General features: G+C 54.2%; 1 protein-coding gene across 1 annotated transcript in view; it reads right to left on the bottom strand.

The window, feature by feature from the left end:
* MGAT5B (alpha-1,6-mannosylglycoprotein 6-beta-N-acetylglucosaminyltransferase B) overlaps positions 1-23,754 on the bottom strand; it is a 64,875-nt gene that overhangs the window by 10,576 nt on the left and 30,545 nt on the right. Inside the window, exons 9-12 of the mRNA XM_032321789.1 lie at positions 11,154-11,285; positions 9,653-9,786; positions 6,296-6,426; positions 5,856-5,861 (exon numbers count right to left, since the gene is read on the bottom strand). Coding sequence (XP_032177680.1) covers positions 5,856-5,861; positions 6,296-6,426; positions 9,653-9,786; positions 11,154-11,285 — 403 coding nt within the window. The remainder of the gene's footprint in view (positions 1-5,855; positions 5,862-6,295; positions 6,427-9,652; positions 9,787-11,153; positions 11,286-23,754) is intronic.

Genomic DNA, 23,754 nt, shown 5'->3' with positions numbered 1-23,754 from the left:
CCTAGAGAAGCCCAGACTCTGTGTGTGTGTTGGGGGGGGGGGTCTTTTTTTTAATCTATTCATTTTGGAGAGTGAGCGGCAGCACAAGCAGGAGGGGCAGAGGGAGAGAGAGACTCAAGCAGACTCCGCACTGAGTGCAGAGCCTGACGCGAAGCTAGATCCCAGGACCCTGAGAACAGGACTTGAGCCGAAACTAAGAGACAGAGGCTTGACGGAGCCATCCAGTTGCCCCAGGGGCTTTTTAATAGGCTTTTTAATCGGTTTTAAGTAGTCTTAATCCCTATCACTGACTCTGTGATCCAAGATTGCTGTAGCCCCAAACACAGGCTAAGAGTGAAAGTGAAATCCTCGCCAGAGGAAGAAGGCATCGGCCCCAAACTATTTTACACTTTTTTTTTTTTAAGATTTTATTTATTTATTTGACAGAGAGATCACAAGTAGGCAGAGAGGCAGGCAGAGAGGGTAGGGGGAGGTAGCAGGCTCCCCGCTGAACAGAGAGCTGGATGTGGGGCTCGATCCCAGGAGCCTGAAATCATGACCTGAGCCAAAGGCAGAGGCTTTAACCCACTGAGCCACTCAAGTGCCCCTGTTTTACACCTTCTTATATTCATTTTCCAGAACTCCAAAACACAACAAAAAAACAATGAAATCCCAATCAAAACTCCAGCAGGCTTAGAAGAAACAACTTTGAAAAAGAAGAAAGCAGGCAGATTTATATTACCTGATTTCAAGACTTATTTTAAAACTACAGGAATCAAGCCGGTGTGCGACTGGCATCAAGACAGGCAGAGAGATCAATGCAGAAGAACAGGGTCCAGAAATAGACCCACACGCGCACGGTCAATTGATTTTTGACAAAGGTGCAAAGACATTTCAGTGGAGAAAGGGTAGTTTTTTCAACCGATGGTCACAGAACATTGCGTACCCATGTGCAAAAAAGGGAAAAGAATTAGAACTTCAATCTCTACCATATCATACATAAAAGTTAATTCAAAATGGACCATAGATTTAAATGTGAAATGTAAAACCATAAAAATTACAGAAGAAAGCACAGGGGAAAAATCCTTAGTGAGCTTGGGTTACACAAAGATTTCTTAGATGCAACACCAGAAGCATAATCCTTAAGACCTTAAGACAGTGGACTTCATTAAAATGAAGAACTTTGCTCTTTGAACGAAGCTATTAAGAAAAAGACAAGGGGCGCCTTGGGTGGCTCAGTCAGTTAAGTGGCTGCCTTCAGCTCAGGTCATGATCCCAGAGTCCTGGGATCGAGCCCTGCTTCAGGCTCCCTGCTCGGTGGGGAGCCTGCTTCCCCCTCTGTCTCTGCCTGCCGCTCTGCCTACTTGTGATCTCTCTCTCTCTGTGCCAAATAAATGAATAAAATCTTTTAAAAAAAAAGAGAGAGAGAGAAAGACAAGCCACAGACAGAATATATTTGCCAAGCATATATTTGATAAAAATCTGATAGAATATGTACAAAACTCTAACAACTCAATAATAAGAAAACAAACAACCCCCATTCTTCAAATGGGCCAACATTCTGAAAACATACTTTACCCCAAAAAAGATATAAGGAAGACAAATAAGCACACAAAAATACCTTCGCCATCATTAGTCAGAGGGAACTACCAGTTGAAACCCGAAGATGTCACCGCACGTCTGTAGGACGGCTCAAACTGGAAAGACGGACCAAGTATTGATGACTCTGTAACAAATTGGAACTCTCACGCATTGCTGGCAGAATCGTAAAATGGTGCAACCACTTTTCCTGGGATGTTAAGCCTAGTTCTACCATATGCTCCAGCCATTCCACGCCTAGGTGTTTACCCGGGAGAAATGAAAGCATATGTCTGTACAAACGCTTGTACATGAATGTTCATAACAGCTTTATTTGTAGCGGACAAACACTGGAAACAACCCCAGCGTCCACTAATAGGAGAACAGATTAAAAAAGGCACCGTGGGATACGATGGAAGTCCGTGCGACGGGACAACTATTCAGCCGCACACAGAAATCAGCGACTGATCCGCGCGACGACACGGGTGAATCTGGAAATAATTATACTCTGAGAAAATCCGGACCAAAAAAGGAGTACGTACCATATGAGTCCATTTATATAAAATTGTAGAAAACAGAGACTGTGTTAACAGAAAGCAGATCGCAGGCTGCCTGGCAGGGAGGAGGGGAGAGGTGGGAAGAGGGAACCTGGGAGCAGGGGACACACCCTCCTGACTGGGGCGACGGTTTCCCAGGTATACGTGTAGATCGCAACTTCTAAGTCATCTATTTGAATCATGTGCGGTACACTGTATGTCAGTTATACCTCAGGAAAGCCTATTAAAAATAGATTTTTTAAAAGATTTTTTTATTTTTAATTTGAAAGACGGAGATCACAAGCAGGCAGCAAGGCAGGCAAAAAGAGAAGAAGTAGCAGGCTCCCCACCGAGCAGAGAAGCGGATGCGGGGCTCGATCCCAGGACCCTGGGATCATGACCTGAGCCGAAGACAGAGGCTTTAGCCCACTGAGCCATTCAGGCACCCCTAAAAATAGATTTTTAAAGAAAAATTTAAACACCTTGATTTTTAGACAAATCAGATACATGACAATGTGATTAAAACCCAAGAGACAAAGGGGCACCTGGGTCACTCCGTTGGCTGAGCAGCCAACTCTTGGTTTCTGCTCAGGTCATGATCTTGGGTCAGGAGATCAACCCCTCCATCAGGCTCTACGCTTGTGGATTCTCTCTCTTCCTCTCCCTCTGCTCTTCACCCAGTTTATACTCTCTGTCTCTCCCTCTCTCTCAAATAAATACATAAATCTTAAAAAAAAAAAAAAAACCCGAAGAGATAGACAATAAAAACAGACTCGTAGAAGACCTAGAAACTGGAGTTACCAGATACAGGTTTCAAGAAAAATCTGCTGAATGTAGCCAAGGAAATAGAAGATAAGGGTTGAAACCAAATGGAAGAGCTGGAAGTGAGAAACCCAGTGGCTGAAATGAAGAAGTGAACAGATTCCACAGCAGGTTGGACCCCGCTGAGGACAGAATTCATTTAGTGAAGGAATGAAAGAAAACACCCAGAATGAAGCATAGAGGAAGGGTGGAAATCACAGAAAAGAATGTAAGAGACAATGGGAAGTGTTGGAGTCTAATGTATGCAGAAACAGTCCAGAAGCACAGGAGAGAGACTGGAGCAGAAGCAATATTTAGAGACAAACTGAAAATTTTCTAAGACTCATGACAGATCAGACCAAGGTTCAAAAAAGATCTACAAATGCCACGTAGGGTAAATCCAGAGAAAGCCACATGGAGGCACACCGCCGTAAGTCTACTGAAAACCAAACACACAGAGGTCCTAAAAGCAAGCAGAGAAAGAAGACAAATTACCTTTAAAGGAACAATGAGGCTCACAGAAGCCAAAAGACAACAGAGTATTTTTGTAACGCTGAAAGAAAGTAACCACCAAGCTAGAATTTCATACACAGCGAACATAACCACTAAGAATAAGGATGAAGTAAGGGCGTTCTCAGGAAATCAAAATAAAAGGAGAGTACACAAGCTGGGGGAATGTATTTAAAGCATTTTAAGGTTCTTTTATTATCCGATAAAAGGGAAAGGTATTATTTACATGAGACTTGGTAAGTCAAGGATGCATGTTGTCATCTTTATGGAAGCAACCACAAGACTGGGAGAGAATATAATGAGTCCGCTAAAAAGGGGGTGAATTTCAAAATACAGATCAGTATAAAAGAACGCCTGAGAGGGAAAAGAACATGGAACGAGGCAAGAAAAAGTTATAGAGATCAGCTAGTGAAATGGAAATGGTAGATTCTAAGCCAAATATATTAGAAATCACACTAAATGTAAAAGGACTACATCTTGTAAAACCAAACAGACTCACAGAAGAAAAATCAAACCAAGAAAGTGAAGTGTGGAGAGAATGGCTCCACACCCCATCAACATCAGCTTCCTTATCCCCTTGTGTACCTTCTCAGAACTTTAATGCATTCAAAGCATATTTACATTTTCCTTAAAACACATACACAAATGGGTTCATGTTAGATATACTGTTCAGCAACCTTTCTTACCCATACACACGAGAATCCATGCATGTAGGTATGCGTGTATGCACATGTATGTGTGTACGTATGCATGTAAAGTGTGTGTGCATGTATGCATATATGTAAACTTCAAATTTCGCAAAACAATATTTACTCTTGGGGCGGCCGGTGGGCTCAGTCGGTGGAGCATGCAACTCTTGATCTCGGGGTTGTGAGTTCAAGCCCCATGTTGGGTGTAGAGACTATTTAAGAAAAGTAAAATCTGGGACGCCTGGGTGGCTCAGTGGGTTAAACCGCTGCCTTCGGCTCAGGTCATGATCTCAGGGTCCTGGGATCGAGTCCCGCATCGGGCTCTCTGCTCAGCAGGGAGCCTGCTTCCTTCTCTCTCTCTCTGCCTGCCTCTCAGTGTACTTGTAATTTCTCTCTGTCAAATAAATAAATAAAATCTTAAAAAAAAAAAAAAAAGAAAAGTAAAATCTTAGAACAATATTTACTCTTAATACATGTGAGGTCTTCTGATGTTCCCTCTGATATTTTGCTTCCTTTTAAAAGGCTTACCGAGACTCCCTAAGTTAGAAAAAGACAAATATGGCATGATCCCACTTCTAGGTGGGATCTGAAATAGTGGAACTTGTCGAAACAGCAGAACGGTGGTCGCTAGGGGCTCAAAGTGTGGAAATGGGGAGAGGTTGGTCAAAAGGACAAACTTTCAGTCGTATGAAGATTAAGTTCAGGGATACCATGAATGGCACGGCGATTGTGGTCAGCGATACTGTACTGTATACTTGAAACTTGCTGAGAGAATAATAGGTCTTCAGGGTTCTCTGCACACACACGTGCGCATGTTTGCCCGCACATGCAGGGTTGACTGCGTGAGGTGATGGTGTGTTAAGACAGCTTGATCACGACAGTCATTTCACAATATATGTGTGTCTCGGGCCACCATGCTGCATACCCTAAGAATACACCGTTTTCCCTGTTAACTGTACCTCAGCAAGGTTAGGAAGAAAACCCCAGAGCTCTGAGCTCATCTCGCGATTTATCCACAGGCTGCGACGCGCCAACTGAGAAGTCCCACATGACCACCCCCCCCCGCAACCCCCCCCCCCCCCCGTGGCCCTTCTGATGTCTGGCCTATTTCCTCCAGCAGCAAGGGTGGGTCTGCCTCTCTCCCGTCCTGCACTCCTGCCCCCTGGGCCACATGCTCTCACAAAATAGCACCCAGGCCTGAGCTTCGAGGCCTCCCTTCTGGGGACCCAGAATAAGACAGGCCTCCATTGGCACAAAATTCACCCAAACGCTCGCTCTCATCCCAGCTGCTGCTCCCAGGAGGACCCCCACCATCCTGCCTCCTTTGTTTCTCTGCCATCTGGTCCCCTGAACTCTGGGGTGCTCGGTCCCAGGAGGCTCCCCTCATCCTTTTCATCCGGCCACCTCCGACTTCCTCCAGTTGCCAAGACCAGAGCAAAGATGTCTTTTTTTGGAAGGACTTTCTTTCAGGTCTCTTGCAGAACAGTGTTGCTCCCGGCTGTCACAGAGACGCCTTAAAGCCTTTCTCTTCCCAGACTTTGTAACCTCTCGCTCTCTCGGGGCAGTGCCTTAGCCTTCTAGTAAAAGCAGACACAGTCCGTGCCACACCTTCCCCAGTGCCCTGGGCTCCCGCGGCAGCCTGCTCCTTTCGCATCACGGGAGAATGACCTCTCATCCCTCCCCCTGCAGCCCGCGGGGTCAGGGGACAGCCTGCCGAGAGCAGAGGGGAGCAGGAGGACCGCGTGTCCGGCAGGCACCTTACCTGGAGCTGCCTCGTTCCCGGGGAGGCACAGAGGAAAGAGGAGAGAGAACAGGTCAGTGAGCAGTGAGCACACAACCTCCCACACGGGCACCGCTTCTCCAGGGAGCCCGCCCCGAAAGTGGGGTTCTGCCTCCTGCACTACCTCTCAGCCCGCAGAGGCCCCAAGTCTAGCCTAACCCCCTTGCCGGGCTCGCAGTGTTTATCGATGCGGCCCTAGGGAGGGTGGCACGTTAGGTCACAGTCCTTGCTAAAGGACATCTGGGCTTGTTGCAGAGAGGTGTGGGGGGGGGCAGGTTAGCAGCCCCCTGGCTGGGTCTCTTCAGTGGCAATTAGGGACCTCTCTTTTCTGACCCGTCAGTGGGCACATTTCGGAATCCGGAGCCAGGGGTGGTGGACAGAGCCAGGTCTTGGAGGTGGGGGCTCCCGGGGGCCGTGCTTACCTTCCAGATACTCGCTTCCTTGCCGTACACCACGGCCATGTTGCTGGCCTTGCCGCCTTTGATGAGCTCCTTCTCCGTCTCGTTGAGCTCCTCCGACACGAAACCCATGAAGGAGTTGTCCGGGGTGTGAGCTAAAGCCAGACCACGGGGTCAGGAAGGGGGCTGCCGCACAGCCAAGGCCATGCCCCGGGTCTACCTGGACCGGCCCCGTCAGAAGGGGCCCCATTTGGCAGGGATGGGGACAGGGGGCTGGCAGGTATGGGGTCTGGTGGAGGAGGGGGAAACTCACATCATCAGTGTCCCCAGCCCGGGCATCTCCTGCTCCCAGAGACTGTCACAAAGCCTCAAGCCGAGGGAAAGCCTGGAGGTCATCAGGCCCCCTTGCTTGTAAGTGGACAGGCACAGTCAGGGCCCTGCCTCCATCAGAATCCTCTGAGACGGCTCAGGCCTTTGGCTTCTCCCCTCTTCTCTCACTGCCGACACCCATCGGCAGAGCCTGTGTTACCCAGGTGGGACTTCTCCCATCACTATGTCCCAGCCCGGGGACCACCCGCTCTGTCCTGGCCCCCATGATCTGCTGCCTGCCCCCATTTCTGCCATTCTCTTGCCCTTGCCTTTTCTCCTGGGCAAGGCTTTCAGATTTAGGTCAGACCAGGTCCTTCTGCACAAAACCCTGCCGTGGTCCCCGGAAGCTAATGTCCCCGCAAGTCTGCAGGATCTGCCCCCACCACCCTCTGACAGCCTCTTCCTCCCTCCTGAGACCCTGCTGGGTGCACTCCCCCTGCGGACAAGCTTGCTTTCAGGGTCCTGCCAAGAGGTCCTCCCTGGGCCTGTCACCCTCTGTCCCTCACTTCTGTGTCCCCAGCACTGGGGAGAGCCTGGCGCACCAGCTCATGGATGGGTGGACACATCCTTCCTTCCCTACCTCCAAGTTTTTGCCCCTGCTGTTCCCTCTGCCTGGAGGGCTCTCCTCCCTTTCCCTAGATGAGAAAATGCCCTGCACGGGGTCTGTGCCCTCCCTCTGTGGCTCCGCTCCTGTGCTTCTGTCTCGGCCGCAGGAGAGTTCACGCTGGGTAGACGGGGAAGCAGGTCTGCTCATGGCTTCCTTCTTGGACTTGTGTATCATTAAAACAGGCAAGCCTCTCTCTTCCTTTTTTGTTCTGTTTCTTTACTTTATTCAATCAATTAAAATTTTCCGAGCACCCTGATAGGTTCCAGGGAGATAAGGGTAAATCAATCAGTGCCCCCTTTTGAGTGGTTCATAATATCTCAGGGTGGAATTAACGTATAAACAAATAACTTTAACCTACTTCAACATACATCTTTATAGAATTAGATTTAAAGGTATAAAAATAGAGGCGAAGGAGCAACAGCAAATGAGGGAATCCGTGGAAGTGGCAGGAAATGAAGGAGATCTTTGGACTGGGGTTTTGGAGGATGAGTAGGAGTTTGCCAGTTTGGAACTCCACATCCAGTGGGCCCTACTCCACGTAAGTGCTCATTTTCTCAGTGTAGATTACTGCAGAAGTCTCTCACCCCTTTTCCTGCTTCCCCCACCTCTACCACTGCCCCTTTGGCCATCTGTAATCTCCCAGAATAATGTGCCTCAAAAACCTTTCTCTCGGGGCACCTGGCTGGCTCAGTCGGTTGAGCCTCCGACTCTAGATTTCAGCTCGGGTTGTGATCTCAGGGTCAGGAGATCGAGCCCTGCGTCGGGTTCCACGCTCAGCACGGAGTCTGCTTGTCCCTCTCCCTCTGCTCCTCTGCTCCTCCCCGCCCCCCACTGCCTCTCAAATTGATAAATAAAATCTTAAAAACAAACAAACAAAAAAACCCATTTTCCTCCATGACATTCCCCGGCTCAAGAACCTACAGTGATTCTTGAATTACGGTATTTGGCATAAATTGAGGAACCGGTGCTCGAAGACCCCTACCCTCTGCCCCGGGTCCTCCATGTCCCTCTTGCCAGCCTCATAGCTCGATGCTCGCCTTGCAAGTCGGATAACTGCCAAGCTCTGTGCCCACCTCTGCTCTCTGCTGTCACATAAGCTGCTTCCATAGCCTGGAGCATCGCCCCCCCCAACTGACCTCACCTCCTTCCCTCCAGAGTCGGGTCCCCCAGAGAGCCATGTGACCTCCGTCCTCTGGGACTCAGTGCCTTCCCTGGGCTCCAAAGAACCTGCCCACCTCCCCAACCTTCTGGAATCCAATCAAGCCATTACTTATGGGTCCAGAAATGGTATCTGCCTCTAAGAGGTCCTAGAACCTGCGGAGTAAGACAAAGCAGGACCCTAAGCGTCCCACAGAGGCACATTAATTTGACAGGCTAAATAAAGACCAGATTCTTTACTTCTGAGCAAGTTCCTCAGGACCGTGCTTTGTTGGCTTCATTTAGACACATCCTAACAAAAGGTGCTTATCTGGCTTTCTGACCCAGAGCCTTCAAAGAGCCACAAATTAGATGTGCAGGACGCTGCTGGAGGCAGATATACTGTCGGCAATTAAATGTGACAGCTGACAGCCTCCCGACGAGGAGAAAAAGCACCACATCAAACAGTGACAGGAGAAGGGGCCACTTAGCAAGGGCACCCGGCTCCGCACACCTCTGCTGTCCCCAAAGGCCAGGCTCGCGCACCACGGAGAGAGCGAGAACTGACCCTTGGCTGCCAAGAAAGGATTAAACCATTTGCAGCGCACTGCACGTGCGGGTCAAGTCAGCGCACATGTGCGTTTTAGAGACTCGTGAAAAACAGCTAAAGCTCAGCTCTAAATGGCATTCCTTGCCTGACGCCCATGGTCAGAGGGTTTCCGCAGGGGCCCCAGCCCCCAGCCTCACTCCTCAGCAACCCCAGTGTTGGTGCCTGCTGGAGCTCGTGCATTTCCAGAACCTTCCAGTTCTTTCTGCGTCTATCTCCACTTATCTGTTCCCTCCACTTAGAAGAGCCTGGCCGTCCTGCCCCTTTGCTGCTCCCTCGAGCTCTCCAGTGTACCTCTGGCCTCTCTTGCTACAAGGTCACCGAAACCTTTTTGTCCTGGAAGGTGCACTCAGCAGCTCTCTGAGCAGTGTGAGATGCTGGAGGCCAAGGCCACGTCCTTCCATTGGCGGAAAGGTCGCCATGTTCCTCTTAAGCCGGGCTGGAAGCCCCACCACCCCAGACACCGCAAGAGACTTCCTTTCTGGCTCACACACTTGCCGAAGGGCAAGCCAGGCTTTCCTGGAGTGGGCAGGTGCCTGGGCCAGCCCAGGAAGGAAAGCAAGGAGACTCCGCCTCCTCCCAGGCTTGAGGGAGAACCTGAGAACCACGAGGACACCCCGTCTGCCTCTGACCCCACCCATGCCCTGTGGCCAGGACTCACGGAACATGGTCATGAACTGCTTGGGGTTGAGGTTCCAGTAGCCCCAGTTGGTCCGGTAGCCGTGCAGCGTGGCGTACTCCTCGTGGTTGTATGCGGGCTCTGTCCCGAAGGTGTCAATGACCCGGATTCGGCACCTGCTCCCCGCCCGGGGGTGGGCGGTGCATGAGGAACCAGGGTCAGTAACCTCTCGTGTGTCTCTAGGCTGGGTTGCCCCAGCGAGGGCGCGGTTGGCAGCCACGGGCCCGGTACTGCAGTGTGTGGTCAGAGCCAGGGCCCAGACTACCTAGCTGTGTGACCACAGGCAAGTGCCTTAACTTCTCTGAGTCAGCTTCAGCGTCTGTCACGTGAGGATGACAACAGCCCAGCTGTTTCGGGGTTGGGTGGCGATGCCTGAACCATGGACTCCTCACTCAGAAACTTATTATTATGGCTGCCCCAAGAGTGCCTAGGAGGGGGCAGTGCCTGGAGCGGGGGTCCTTCCCCATGCAGGATTTGCACTTTCCTGAGCACGCTGCAGCAGTAATTCAAGTTCACAGCCCCCCTGCCCAAGAACTTGGCACCTCCAGGATGCCCCTGGCCTATCTGGGCTGCGACGCAGAAGGGCAGGGCCCTGGGGGACCAGCCACTGCCATCTCTGGGCAGGCAGTGCTTTGACGTGTCCTCTGGGATGAAAGCTCCGCCACCTCAGAGGCACCTGCCAGCTGGACAGAGGCTCTGTCTCTGCCCCCAAACCTCTCCCTCTATCCATCTCACCCTGGGGTGCAGGGGCCCGAAGGGAATGGCGGAGACTCGGAGAGCCCCCCGCCCCAAGCAGCCTCACGTCTTTCCTGGTGACCCAGAATTGTCCACAGACTGCTGAGGTCGGCACTATTCCCCCGGAGAAGGGGTGGGGGTGGGAGGCGGCAGCACCGCGTGCGTGAGGAACACGCATTAATAATAAAACCAATAATACCGCCTGTCGTTTTTTTACCTAATAAAATCATGCAGGGTAGTCACTGGGACTGGAGCAAATGTAGGAAAGAGCAGGGCTCTCTGTGCTACATTAAACCCCACATCCTGCTGACTGCAGAGACCGGGAGAGATGGCACTGGCCTTCCTGTAGACCCGGGGAGGGGGGAGGGGGGAAAGAGGGAGGAGGAGGGGTGCTGAGACCCCACGAGCCAAGGTCACACCAGTCGAGTGTCCCATTCCTTCCACTCTTCCCTGCTGTTCCCCTGCACCCCTGCCCAACCAGGTAACCTCTGAGCCCCGCCCCAGCCTGCCCTATAGCCGAGGGGCACTGAAGAGACTCCCACTCTGAGCCAGCCAGGAGGCAGAGCTCCTTGGGGAAGGACACTAATTGGGGGGGGGGAACAGAGGCAGGGCGAGCCTCCTGCCCCCCCCCCCCACCGCAGAACCTAGGATAAGGCAGTTCCCCCATCTCGGGGGGCTAGCCAGCAGGGTGTGAAGGAAGGCCTCCTATGGACATGGGGCAGGGCACCACCCGCCCACACCCTCCTACCGGTACTTCTTGAAGGACAGTCCCATGTGCTGCTTCATCTGCTGGAGGCCATGGTAGTCGGTGTAGATGAGGTCGAAAGGCAGGGGCATGGTGAGCGGGCAGTTCCCCCGGCCTGGCGGCACCCCTAAGTTACTGAGAGAAGAGCCCTTCAGAATCTGAGCCCCAGGAGGACAGCAGAAACCCACCTTCCCCAACCATCCCTGAGTCTGGGGCTCCTGGAGCCACCCCAGTTCTTATAGCCCAGGATAAACATGGGGGAGGGGGCACTGTAAAGGAACGTGAGGATAACACATGAGTGTTGGCAAACTTGGAAAGGAAGTGAATGGGGTGGCCACGTCCAGTTGCCTAGGTTTCTCACTGCACAACAAACTCCAATAAGAGCAAGTAGGACTGAGATCCAGCCTGGGCTAGTTTCCCAAGCTGTACCCCTGGCCTGGGCTACCTGCCAGGTGGAAGGAGCACCTTCTGTAAATTTGCACAAACGTGCTCCCTGCAGGGCTGGGTCCGCCCAGTGGGGGCACCTTTATCTAGGGTTCCCAAATTGCCATAAATGCTCGCTATGGTCCTTAGAGCAGTTTCAGTGTCTGGAGCAGAAAGCCCTGCATCAGAAGACAAAATTCTGCTCTGCTGACTGGCTTGTGGCCCAGGGAGATGCCCAGTCCTGCCCCACAGGGTCACCCTGCTGGCCAGACCATGTACGCAAAGGTTTTCCTCTGGTGACCCAGTGCCATAACCCCCATCCAGGAACCCAGGCTCGGAGCAACCAACCCTTCTGAGGGGATGGAGGCATTCAGACTGCCTGAGCCCCTGAGCCAGGCAGGGAGTAGAAAAGCCTGCCTTTCTTTCGGGACCCCACAGCAGCCACCCACCTCCCCTGAGTTCTTATCTCCATTGGATTTGTGGTCCAGATGCCTGCGCTGGACGGCGTCCCAGAGACCTCCCAGTGAGCCCCTTCAGGATCCATGTGAAGAGCAGACTCAGGCCGGGTAGGTGAGGAGCTCAGACAAAATCATGGGCTCATCAACAGCAAAGGGCCACGATGGGTGAGCTGCCTGGGTCACATCTTGGGCTCCTGAAGCCCGTTCAAGCCAGGTGGAAAACTACCAGCCTGGACGTCTATGTGCTCTGTTTGCTCACGCTCTGCAGGTCACGACCAGGGGCTGGGGCGGGGGGCGCTGCACACACTGTCCCCGGAGCACAGCGAAGTTTATGGGAACCGGATGGCAAGGCTATGATGGAAAGACGCAGGGGAGGCTGCGTGTGATGTGTGATGGGCACTGAGGCATCAAGGGTCTGTGCCCTACAGAGAAGGGTACAGGGGGCAGGGGCTGTCCCTGTGCCTGTTCCCCACCAGCCAGCGTACCCCAGACTCAACCCAGCTCCCCCCGCCATGTTAGAACCTTGGCTGCTAAGTGCCTAGAGGAGAATGAAAAACCCTAATAACCAGAGTCTCCCACTTCTCATCTGTATAGAGAACACTGGCCGAGGCGCCCTCCCAGCTCGTCCAGCTCTCATACATCCCCTCTCTCCAACCAGACCACCCCACAAGAGGCTCCAAACCAGGACTTCTAAGGCCGGGCAGGCTTCGTGAGAATTTTTTTTTTTTTCCTGTGGAAATACCCAGAAAGCAAAGGAGAATGGAGCAGACCGCAGGGGTCTGGAGCCATCACAGGAAACAGCTCCCACAGCCTGGAGACTCATAAAATATTTGGTGGCATTTTCAAGTGGAGCAGACTTTGCCTTCTACTCTGTAGGACATCCCTCCATCCGTATTCGAGCCTGGGCTTTCTCTCGCCCCCACAAACTCCTCTGGTAAGGCTGATGCCCTACAAAGAAGCCACATTTTTGCTCTGAGCTACAAAAGCTCCGGTTATAGACAGGCACTATCCCCTTCCCCACTTCTCCCCACTCAACGGAGAGCCATGGGCAGAAGGACAAACGATTCGCTGTCCCTTCCTTGCAGGAACCAGGAGGGCGGTGGCTGCCCCTCCCACGGGGAACTGGGGCCTGGGAAAACTGGCCAACAATTCCGAAAGCACCAGCCGTTAGGTGGGTCCGCTTGCTGCCACCTGCACGGAAACAGGCCTACTTTCCCACGTTACATGTCAGGCCACGTGTCCTGGTGTGGTGCCGACAATATCGTGCAGGCTTCCTCCTGCTGCTGCGTTACTGCCCACAGCCCTGGCCTCTGCCCCAAACCCCAGGACCACTGAGAGGCCAGACGAGCAGCTCTCGCCTGGGACAGAGTCTGTCCAGATGTTCTAAAGTATCTGCCATCATCTTCGCCACCGTGGGGGCTAAAATGTTGAACCCGGGAACCAGGCTACAGGCTTTCGGTTTAGTAACTCATTCAATCCTTCCATCTGAGCGACCACCCTATAAGATAAGACCCATTCTTATCCTGTTCCACTCTTTCCAGACGAGGAAACAGAGAGTTGGTAATTTACCAGGATTGCACAGCCAGGAAGCCGCGGAGCGGGGACTGGAAACCAGGCAGCCGGGCTCCGGAGCCCACACTCCCGTCCGCTAGGCTCTCCTGCCTCCCTGGGCTGGCCAGGCGGCAGACAGTGGGACGGCGGGTGGTGGGACCTTAGTGCCATCCCTGGAATCCGAGCCCCGGCTGCCAGCAGAGCCTGGGCTGCGGTCCCAGATCTGTGGCTAACCCCTGAGGGCTCACAAGCTTCCTGGAGTTTCATCTTCCTCCTCAGCCACAGACCAATAAAAACGGCTCCTGCAAAGGGTTCCTGGTAGGATCGACTGAGGCAAGGTGAGTGAAAGTCCCACTAAATATCATTTCCTCTTGTCATCCGTTCTGCCTCCTGACCCTCTGGGCCCGGCCACTCCTTCCTGACCCCCTCCCCCCATGCCACCTGCACACACATCCCCCTCACGTAAGGTCCTGTCATCTGTCACCTTGAATCTTGAGATAATTTCCTCTCTGCTCTGTGTCCCTCCAGTTTTGTCTCTTTCCTAGAGAGATCTTTCCACAACGTAAACGTGGTTTTAATCCCTCTCAGATGACTCCGCACCTCCTGGACCTTCTTCCTCCTCTGGGAAGCCTTCCTTGGTCTCTTGGGCAGAGAGACACGCAGCCCCTGCGCTCACCCACCGCTTGCTTCAGCCCCCGCCCTGCACCCTCCAGAGTCACCTCCTTACCACTGGGGGCCCATGAGGACAGGGTCAGGACATCTTTGAAAGGCCAGGGTTGGGACACGACTTGTCCCAACAAACACCTGCTGTGTTCAGGAATGAATGAACAAACCAACGAAGCAGGTGAACCCCCTTAGGAAGGACTGGTTAAAGGCGGACGATATGGCCAAGGACAGCATATCCAGAGAGAGACAACGGGTAAGGGATGCTCAAGGCTGATGGCTGTCTCAGCTCTTGGCTCTTCGGGAGTGTGGGGCAGTCTCCTGGGACACCTCGGGACAGGGACACCAGTGCCCCCGCTTGCCCTGCAAAGCCATCCCGCAGGAAGGAGAGGAGACAGAACACAGCACCCTTCCCAGGGAGAGTTAGTGAGGGGGCGCCTGGGGTACCCAGCTCTAGAAAACTAGGGTTTTCCATTTAAGGCGACGTCAGTGGGGAGAAGCACCCGCAGCCGCCGCATCCCTCTGGTCACAGGGACGCGGAGCCTGCTGGGAGGGTGGCGGACAGGGTCGGCCGCGAGGAGGGGAATGTGGTTTCCTGGCTGGTGATTTCAGCTCGCGTTTACGGGCCATTTTATGCTGAGTGGTTGGTTGCAGCCGCAACATGAGCTGAAAAATGCCGTCTCCCGACAGCCTTCAGCCAAGGGTGCCCACGGAAGGCTCGGCTGGACATGTCCGCCTTCTGTGCGGACGTCTCAAGAGGCCCCCTCTGGATGGTTCCTTCTTTCCAATGCCAAGTTCCTCATTCCCCTTTGGACTCTTCGCCCAGGGCTGGGTTGGGGGCAGAGGGGACATCGGGGGGCCTCCCCAGCCCCAGCACACCACAGGGCCACCGGGTGGGTGAGTGTGGCAGGGAGAACCAGCGGCTCGCCAGGCAGGGACCTCACACGCATCCACCTGGCGCCGCCCACTACCCTCACTGTGCTTGGGAAGGACGGGGGTCTACGTGGAATTGCCAAACTGAGTGGCTGGAATGTATCTCTAAATGTCCCCAGGCCACCTGCGCAGGAGCCTGAATACAGGATGAAAGGGGTGGGGGAGGGGGGTGACCTCGGGAAACCGGGCTTTTCTACAACACACCTGGTTATCATGGGGCCGCCACACCCAACCCCCAAATGCACCCACAGCAAGCACCCTGGGGTGAGGGGCAATGGGGGGTTCGTGTTTAAGGGGGACAGAGTTCCAGTGTGGGCGGAGGAGAAAGTCCGGGAGAGGGGTGATCGCGATGGCTGCACAGCCTCGTGAATGTACTTGATACCACTGAACCGTACACGTAAACGTGGTTAGGAGAGCAAATTTTGTTATGTGTATTTGACTATATATGTTTTAAAAAGCCAAACTGTTCACACGCAGGGGCCCGTGCCCCGTCCCACAGGACATGCCGTGTCCCTAAGGAGCCCCTGGACTCCCAGCTGGCCAGAATGTAGGGGGCCCAGCACATAGCCAGAGACGGGGAAACTCAGATACTCTTTGCTAAAAGATCAAAAGGTAGGATGGGTAGATGGGACGAGGAGGGAAAACCACAGTCTGTGATCAACTGAAAGAAAAAAAAAATCCTTCAGAGCCCCCTGGGCTGCTCAGTCAGTTGAACGAATGTCCGACTCTTGATTTCGGCTCAGGTCATGATCTCAGGGTTGTGAGATCCAACGCCGCATTGGGCTCTATGCTCAGCAGGGAGTCTGCTTGGGATTCTCTCTCTCCCTCTGCTCTTCCCCCTGCTCGCTGGCTCCAACATAAACAAATAAATTGTCAAAGAAAAAAGAAAAAGAATCCTAAGCAGGGAATCAAAATGCTGGGTTTTGGCACTACGGAAATCACTCCTGGGCTCCAGCACGAACTTGCTGGGTGGCCTTGGCCAGACGTCAGACTGTTCTGGTGTCCGCCTCCACTCCCATAACATGACGCTCGGACGGATCTCCATGGTCCCTTCCAGGCTAAAAATGCTCTGATTCTATTTCTCCCTGTACCTTTGGTCTGTGGCTGGAAATAATCTCTCCAGGTAGTGCTCAAATTCTGGAACAAATTATTCTCTCTCTCCCTCCCTCTCCTCTCTGTGTGGGAAGGACCTAATTAAAAAGAATTCTCACCAAGTGCTCAGAGATCCTTGGCTCCAGGTGCTAAGGGCATCCCGGGATCCTCTGCTTTCCTCGGCCCATCTCATTGCTGGGAGCACACTGGCTGCAGCAGCCCAGGACTTTTCGGCCTCCGCGGGCGCCCGTTATCCCTCTGACCCTGTCCAGCACGCATCTCCTGAGCACGGAAATTGCCCCCATCTCTCTCCCATGGCCTGTTTCTGGAGCAGACCCTGCCTCTGCCCAAGAGCAAAGGGCACAGAAAGAAAGGGGCCCAGAGAGTTAACTGGGCATCTCAGGAAATGCTCCGGAAGGGTAGCCAGGATCACCAAAGAGAGAGGAATCCCGCTGTCCTGCAGTATTTTCTTCCCTTGCCCTCGATGCACTCTTGCTCTCCAGCAGCCAGGCAGCCAGAAGGTGCTCCATAGTCAAAGGCCACAAAGGAGCAAGGGCCGGAGGTTTCTAAAAGAGAAACACAAGGAGGAGCCTCCCTCCCAGCCTGCACTGGGACCAGTGTCCAAAGCTGACACTTTCTTCCCCAGCATTCCTTCCTACAAAGCAAACTCAGGTCTAAGAATAGGGCTGCCGCTCCCAGGAGAGCTGGATGAAACCACAGATTCCCTCCAGCTCCCGGCACAGCGAGGATGTGGTCAGAGAAACAGGAACACATCCCTTTGGCTGTTCCCGCCCTCCTTCCTTGCAGACTGGCCCCAATTTACATAACGAATATCCAGGGAAGGGAAGCCTGAGCGCAAAGCAAGCTTCTGTCATCTAAGCTACGCTTTAAAGGTAGCTGGACGGCGCAGAGAGCTGATGGCTTCCGATGCCCAGGCCGGCCCGGAGGGGCTGCCTTGTCACTCCGCTGGGGCCTGGGCATGGGGATGTTAATTTCCAGGTCCTCAGGTGATTCTCAGCCCCAGCGGCTCTCCTGATTCTATCCAGTTTCACACAAACCTTCCTCCTGGAGGGCCTAAGAAGGGGAAGGTGCTGCTCTCGATGCCACTAGAACACGCCCCATGGGAGATGTGGGCTGAGAGAGAGACACAGCGCTGGGGTGCTGGACACCTACTTCGGGGGGCCCGGGGGCCTCTGGGGGAAGCTTAGGAAAGAGGGGTCTGGCTCCCAGGAAAAGACCTCCCTTTCACCAAAGCCCCTTTAGGAGTTCAGAGAGGGATGGAAGGAGCCCTGGGGGCTCACGGGTACCACCCTGTGCCTCTGCCAACTTCCCCGAAATAAATAAGCCCCAGGCCAGTCCATCTGGGGCCAAGCGGCTGGGCTTTGCCCATTCTGCTGGGGCTTCAGGCTCCAGGAAGCCCATCCCACTGTCTACCCGCGAGCCGCGGCCTGACACGATCTCCCCTTGTCAGCAAAGACTGACGAACACTGGACCCCACCCCATCGTGGGAACCCATAGCCCCCAGGCCTCGGAGACAGGTTCTTGCTTCCTCCCGGAGACAAATCCCACCTTGTTACCTTCAAGGGCCTCAGAAGGCCGCTTGAGCCTCGTTTCTTCCCTCACTCCTCACGGTCCTGCCCACCCCACCTGGGTCTCCTTTAAACATCTTTTCCTCTGCAGCCCTCTGGCCCCGGTGTGGACCAGGCCGGAGCTGGGAATGGTGCCCGGGCCGCGGCATCAGTACAGTCCCGTCTGCTGGCCAATGTCAAGCCTTGGTCAGACCTGTCAGAAACAGATTCCCGCTCCCTGTGGCTCAGCGCAGCATGGGGGAGAGGCGGGGGGGTGGGGTGGGGGGTGTGCTCTGAGAGGGGAGGAAGGGCGAGGCCAGCACGGGGGGGGGGGGGGGGCACCGCAGAGGTCCCCCACCTTCTGCGGCGTTCAACCACGCAGACCCTGATGCCACTACACAGGAGATTAAAGCACCTCCTTGGATTCCAAGGAAGAAGAAGAAAAAAGGAGTCGGGTGAGGGGGCAGAGAGATATTTTTTAGCACAAATTAAGCATTTGCCTCTCCTGCTGCTGCTTGGAATGGGTGGCTGGGATGTGTGGCAGGGACACCAACCACGGTTTGCAGAGTCAGCAAAGCGCCAAAACGTGCTGGATGGGCTCACCCTCCCTTCTCCTCATCCGTGTACTTCATATGTTATAAAATGTTAAGAGCACCCAGAAAATTACGGAAAATAATATAATGATAAATGAATACCTCGTAGTCCACTTCCCAGCCTTGTCAAGTGTTACCGTTTTGCCATACCTGGTTCAATTCTCCCCCCCGCCCAATGGGTGACACAAGACAAATCCGGGTGGAAGCCCGGGGCTGTGTCTGTCTTGTCCCTGCGCTCCGCCTCACTCCCTGCAGATGCTGGGCACCCGCCACACCCACACGGGGCTCTGTTCCTTGTCCTCTGCAGCCGCCAGGCATCAAGCTACCCCAGTTCTGAAACCTCAGCAGCTCCCTTCTCTGGCTCCTTCCCAAGAGCGTGTAAACACTCCCGCACTCTCCCACCTTGAAAGGTAAACAAGAACTGAGTTCCCCCCAGGATGCTGAAGTCTGACCCCAGCACCTGGGAGTGTGACCTTACTTGGAAAGAAGGTCTTTGCAGATGATGATGTTAGGATGAGGTCATTTAGGGCGGGTTCTAATCCAGCATGGGGGTGTCCCCACGTGGGAGGGATTAGACACCGAGACAGACACACATGGGGGACGGTGGCCCCCTCCTCGAGCCCGAGCCCCGGCTGTGAGAAGCTAGGAGAGGCGTGGTGCCCGCAGGCTCTCTGCACCCAGAGCAGCAAGCCAAGGCAGGCATCTGGGGTACCCAACCCTGAGAAGATAAATCACGCGACTTTGCCCTGTGCTTCTGCTGTCACCTGCCTCCAGGCCTCTGCTCCCCTCACAGTCAGGTTCCCCCGAGGCCGAGGCCTCTCATCAGCTTTGCTCCTACCTCAGAGGCCTTGCTGTTACCGCGCTGGCCTCCCCCTCAGCCCACAACCCACCCATCTCTGGTGTGTGTCCCTACAACTCAGCCAAGATGGGTCTTTCTAGGGTCAACAATGACTTCCACGTGGCCAAATTCGCTGGGCAGTTTTCAGTCCCCTTCTTGCTTCTGGTCAGCAACTGACATCACAACCACACCCTCCTTCTAGAAGCATCATCTCCATTGGTGCCCATGGCTCCAAGCCCTCCTGGAGAAAAAGGTCCTGGAAGAGGAGACTGGGGAGTAGCCAGGAGGGCTTGGAGCCTGGTTCAGGCCGGTCTGAGCCAGTCCCAGCCAGTGGCACCCTGAGGGCCCCCGGCCTGGCTCTCAGAGGGCTGGGCTGCACGGAAGACAGGGATGCGATCCCCGCCTCCCTCATTCCCCAGGGACCCTCCCCAGTATTTCCCTGGGACAAACAACAACACTGATCACATCAAAAGGCCAGAAGACCGATTTCTACCCGGTCCCCATGCTGACAGGCACGAGTTTTCCCTCCTCGTCCTCTTATTTAAACATCCTCCTCTCAAGCTTTCATCATTTGCCAGTTAAGTCAACTAATTTTCTACTAAACCCAATTTCACTCATGGATGGAGGAAGAACTCAGTAATTTTTTCCTCATGCCGTGTACTAGTAATGATGCTTGAAATTATGCAAATAAAATTAATGAGCACCGCTGGTTCTGGCCAGGCAGGAAGGGAAAGGCTTCATTTAAAATGCCCGCTGTGGATGGGGCATTCAGAGGACCCAGTAGGGGAGCAGCCGACAGGGGCTCCGGCCGCGCCTCCCCTTCCCCCAGTGAGTGCGGTGGGCGGGGGCAGGGCTGTGACTGCCCGCCCCCCCGCAGCCCCGCCCCAGACGCCCCGCCCCCTGCAGCTCCGCCCCCTGCAGCCCCGCCCCTGCAGTCCCGTCACTGAGCGCATTGCTCTCGCCCGAAACACCTTGCAGCAGCAAAGCCAGATGGGGGCTCTGTGCATTGCCCCAAACATCACTCCAGTGAGCTGGTTAATTAAAACACCAGAACACGAGGAACAGAGAAAAGCGGCTCATGCGTCCAGCCTTGTTGCTTAGTCAGTGGCCGAGACATCTGCCGTGAACATCTGTGACAAACGACAGCACACGTCCGAGCGGCAGCATCTCCGTCCCGCTGCCTTCCCCTGTACAGGTCATTTAGCCAGACCAGGGAGAGGCTTGTCACGGAAGCCACACTGCGACTCGGAACTGGGCTCGCCTTCATGTCTCATTGACCTATTTTCCAGTTAACCTGGTGCTGCCCGCAGGAAACGGCTTCCTAAGGCTGGGAGGGGGGGGGGCTCCGGGATGATTCTCTTCTTCCTGCAGAGCCCACAGCAACGCGATGAGTGCTCAGCGGGATTTCTGCCCGTGACCCCTTTGCAAGCTCAGAAGGTCACTCTCTTTTTGTAGGGTGCCTTGTGTCCCCCCAGAATTCATGTCAAGAGTCCTAACGCCTAGTGTCTCAGGAGTGTCTTTATCTGGAGACGGGGCTGTTAAAGAGGCAATCAGATTGAAATAAGGTCTAATGACCTGATCCTTTACGACCCACATGCGCGTAGGAGAGTTGGCTACACATGTACGTGGAGAAAAGGCCACGTGAAGATGAAGGCAGAGATAGGGATGACGCTTCACAAGCCAGTGAGCGCCAAAGGTCACCAGCAAACCACCAGAAGCCATGGAAGAGTCTGTGACAGACCCTCCCTCACCGCCTCGGGAGGACAACCCTGCTGACACCTTGACCTTGAACCTCCAGCCCCCAGACTGTGAGACCAGAGTGTGTCAGACCTGTGTGTGGTGCTTCATCGCAGCGGCCCTAGCTAACTGATACACAACTGTGTCGAAATCTCAGCTGCATTTAGACAGCGTTGGGCTGGTCCTGGCAGAAGGAGCCTGAGGAGCTCACAGCCCTGGCCTCCATCTGTCACAGGGGAGAAGGACATCCGAGAAAGGGCATGGGACACAGTGCATTCCGGGTCAGCAGGTTCCCACCTGATGCCCTGGGTGAGGCATGAGAGGTGCCTCCTCAGCCCACCCCCTGCAACCGAGGGGATCGTGGGGGCTTTCAGGTATGCAAATGCGCGCTTGGGAGGAATCTACACACGCTTTCTATGAGTCTTCTAGGGACCTGAGCCTTAATCCCAGGCCCCAATCCTGCACTCAGGACCTGCACTAGGGACACAGACGACAGCTCTTGTAAACAAGCCAAGAAGGCCGATGTCCCGACCCCACAGCAGCCCAGACGCTGGGGGTGGGGGATCCCAGGGGAGACTTAGAAAGGCCACAGCCCCAACTTTTCCACTTGTCAACCTTCACTGCTCATTAGATCACATGGGGAGCTTTGAGAACTGGATACTTGGGCCCCCACTGCAGACCAGTTAAACAGAGACACCAAGGGTGGGCCCCAGTGTCAGTAAGTTTTCTAAGGCTGCTCTGCAGCTCGAGGGGTGAGGGGAAGGGGTAAGAATCCCCACCTGAAATGTATCCCAACCACAGCAGATGTTATTAATTTTGTAGACACAACTGTATTATGTCTCCTGGGGAAGGTGGTTTCTCTTTTGTTTTTATTTTTTAGTTGTCTTGAAATTGTTTCTGATAAGAGATTTAGAAAGCCCCTTCAGGAGGCTGTTCCCTGAGGTCTCTGGGCTGTTTACAACATCCCTGCCCTGTCTGAGCAAGAGCAATTCGCCTGCACTTACACCCCACCGGGGACCAAGGATGGAGCCGTCCGGACACAGCCCGGGGCCTGCCCATGTGAGAGCGCAAGTCAGAGATGAGGTAACGTCTCCCCGGAGCCCCTGCTTCTGGGCATTTCAGATCTGTGTGAGCCTGGCATGAAGTGACGTGTTGGCGGGAAGATATGGAGTCTCTGTGGGTGTGTGAGTGTGTGTGAGTGTGTGCTGGCCTTTGTGTGGTGGTGTGGGCCTGTGCACAGGGATGCACGTGTGTGTGCATGCATGAGCCGTGCACACATGCGTGGGTATGCATGTGTGGTCATACGCTGGGGCATGCACGCATGTGCACGTGTGTATATGTGGGTACCCGTGTGTTCAGTAAAAGAAAAGCAGCAGGAGGGATTTCAGATCTTGGTCCTTTCCACAAGGGCCTCGCCCTCGAGACCTCGTGGGTGCAGTGACCCCCATCCTCACTGCTCTGGCCCCGTTATGAGCAATGGTTGCCTCAGTAAACACAAGCTCGGGGCCAAACCCCAGAAATGGCCAGAGGAGGAAGTGCCCTTGGCAGGGAAGGACCTGGAGTGAAGGCTGAAACAGGAGACACCCCAGCATGGGTTGGGAAGCTGGGAAACTGAGTTAATTCCCATCTCTTCAGGAGACTTGTCGAATACCTGCTCTCACAGAGGGACGGTTCTCTCTGTGTGGTTGTTGGGCTGTCACAAATGCGTGGGAGAGGCCTTCCCTCAGGGAGCAGTGAAGGAAGGAAGTTCTCACGTCTCTGGGCCCAGAAGATGCACGGCCAGAAGGAAGCAATCAAGCTGAACGCTGAGGGACAAGCATGATTTCCTCTAACCTTGAGGCAGGTCAAGGTGTCAGCAGTGCCGATAAGATGCTCCACACTCATGGGAGTCTTTGTGTATGGCAGAGCCTGGGATGAGGAGTCCAGACAGCCCTAACCCCCCAGGAGTCTTCCCACTGCATCCTGGGGGCTCTGGTGACCTAGAGGACATGTGCCCCTGGACCCTTGCTTGCTGCTCTGCCCTAGGCAGGTCTGGTTCACGGCTACCCACAGCCCCTGACTGTGCCATCCACAAACTGCCCAAGACTTCTTTGACTTCCCCGACACTGGTCCCTCTTCTCTTTCCTCCTCCTCACCCCCACCCTATCTGACTTTCCTGTAGGAAGCTTCAAGGCCAGGCAAAGATGCTTCTTTTCATCATTTGCAAACACTGGCAGCATTCTGCTCCACAGTGTTGGTGCATCTGCATCCTCTGTTCAGAGGGAGCTGGGGGAGAGCAGCAATGTGTGCTGGCGGGTGACGAGTGGGCACACTCAGCTCTGATGTGGCCTGCACAATGTGAAAAGCTTGGTCTGAGGACAAAATGCCACCAGGGTGAGACCCAGAGCAAGGGACATGCAGGTTCCCTCTCCCAACGCTGAGCTGCTCGTCTACAGGTTCAGCACCAGCACATGGGGACAGCGCCCTGCCCAGTTCCTTCCCACTCAGGGGCCTTTCAGCCAGATTTTGCAGGACCCGCCACGGGCAGTTGCTATTCCCAGGTATCACCTCTTCCCCCAGAACCTGCTGCCCCTAACCTGGGATTGTGCTTCCCAACACTGCTGCAATGGAGCAGCCCCCTTGTTAGTCCCTGTCGCCTTCGCCCCCTTCAAAGTGGATCCTCTATATACACTGTTCCTCTCTGAAGACACTTTGCAACTTTCCTAGTTCTACTGGAGAAGTGCATCAACCTAAAAGAAGGACTCCAGT

Source organism: Mustela erminea, chromosome 18 (assembly GCF_009829155.1).
Source record: "Mustela erminea isolate mMusErm1 chromosome 18, mMusErm1.Pri, whole genome shotgun sequence".
In the NCBI taxonomy this organism is placed as follows: Eukaryota; Metazoa; Chordata; class Mammalia; order Carnivora; family Mustelidae; genus Mustela; species Mustela erminea.
The sequence above is the reverse complement of the archived record's forward strand: the minus strand, read 5'-3'. Positions and strand labels throughout refer to the sequence as shown.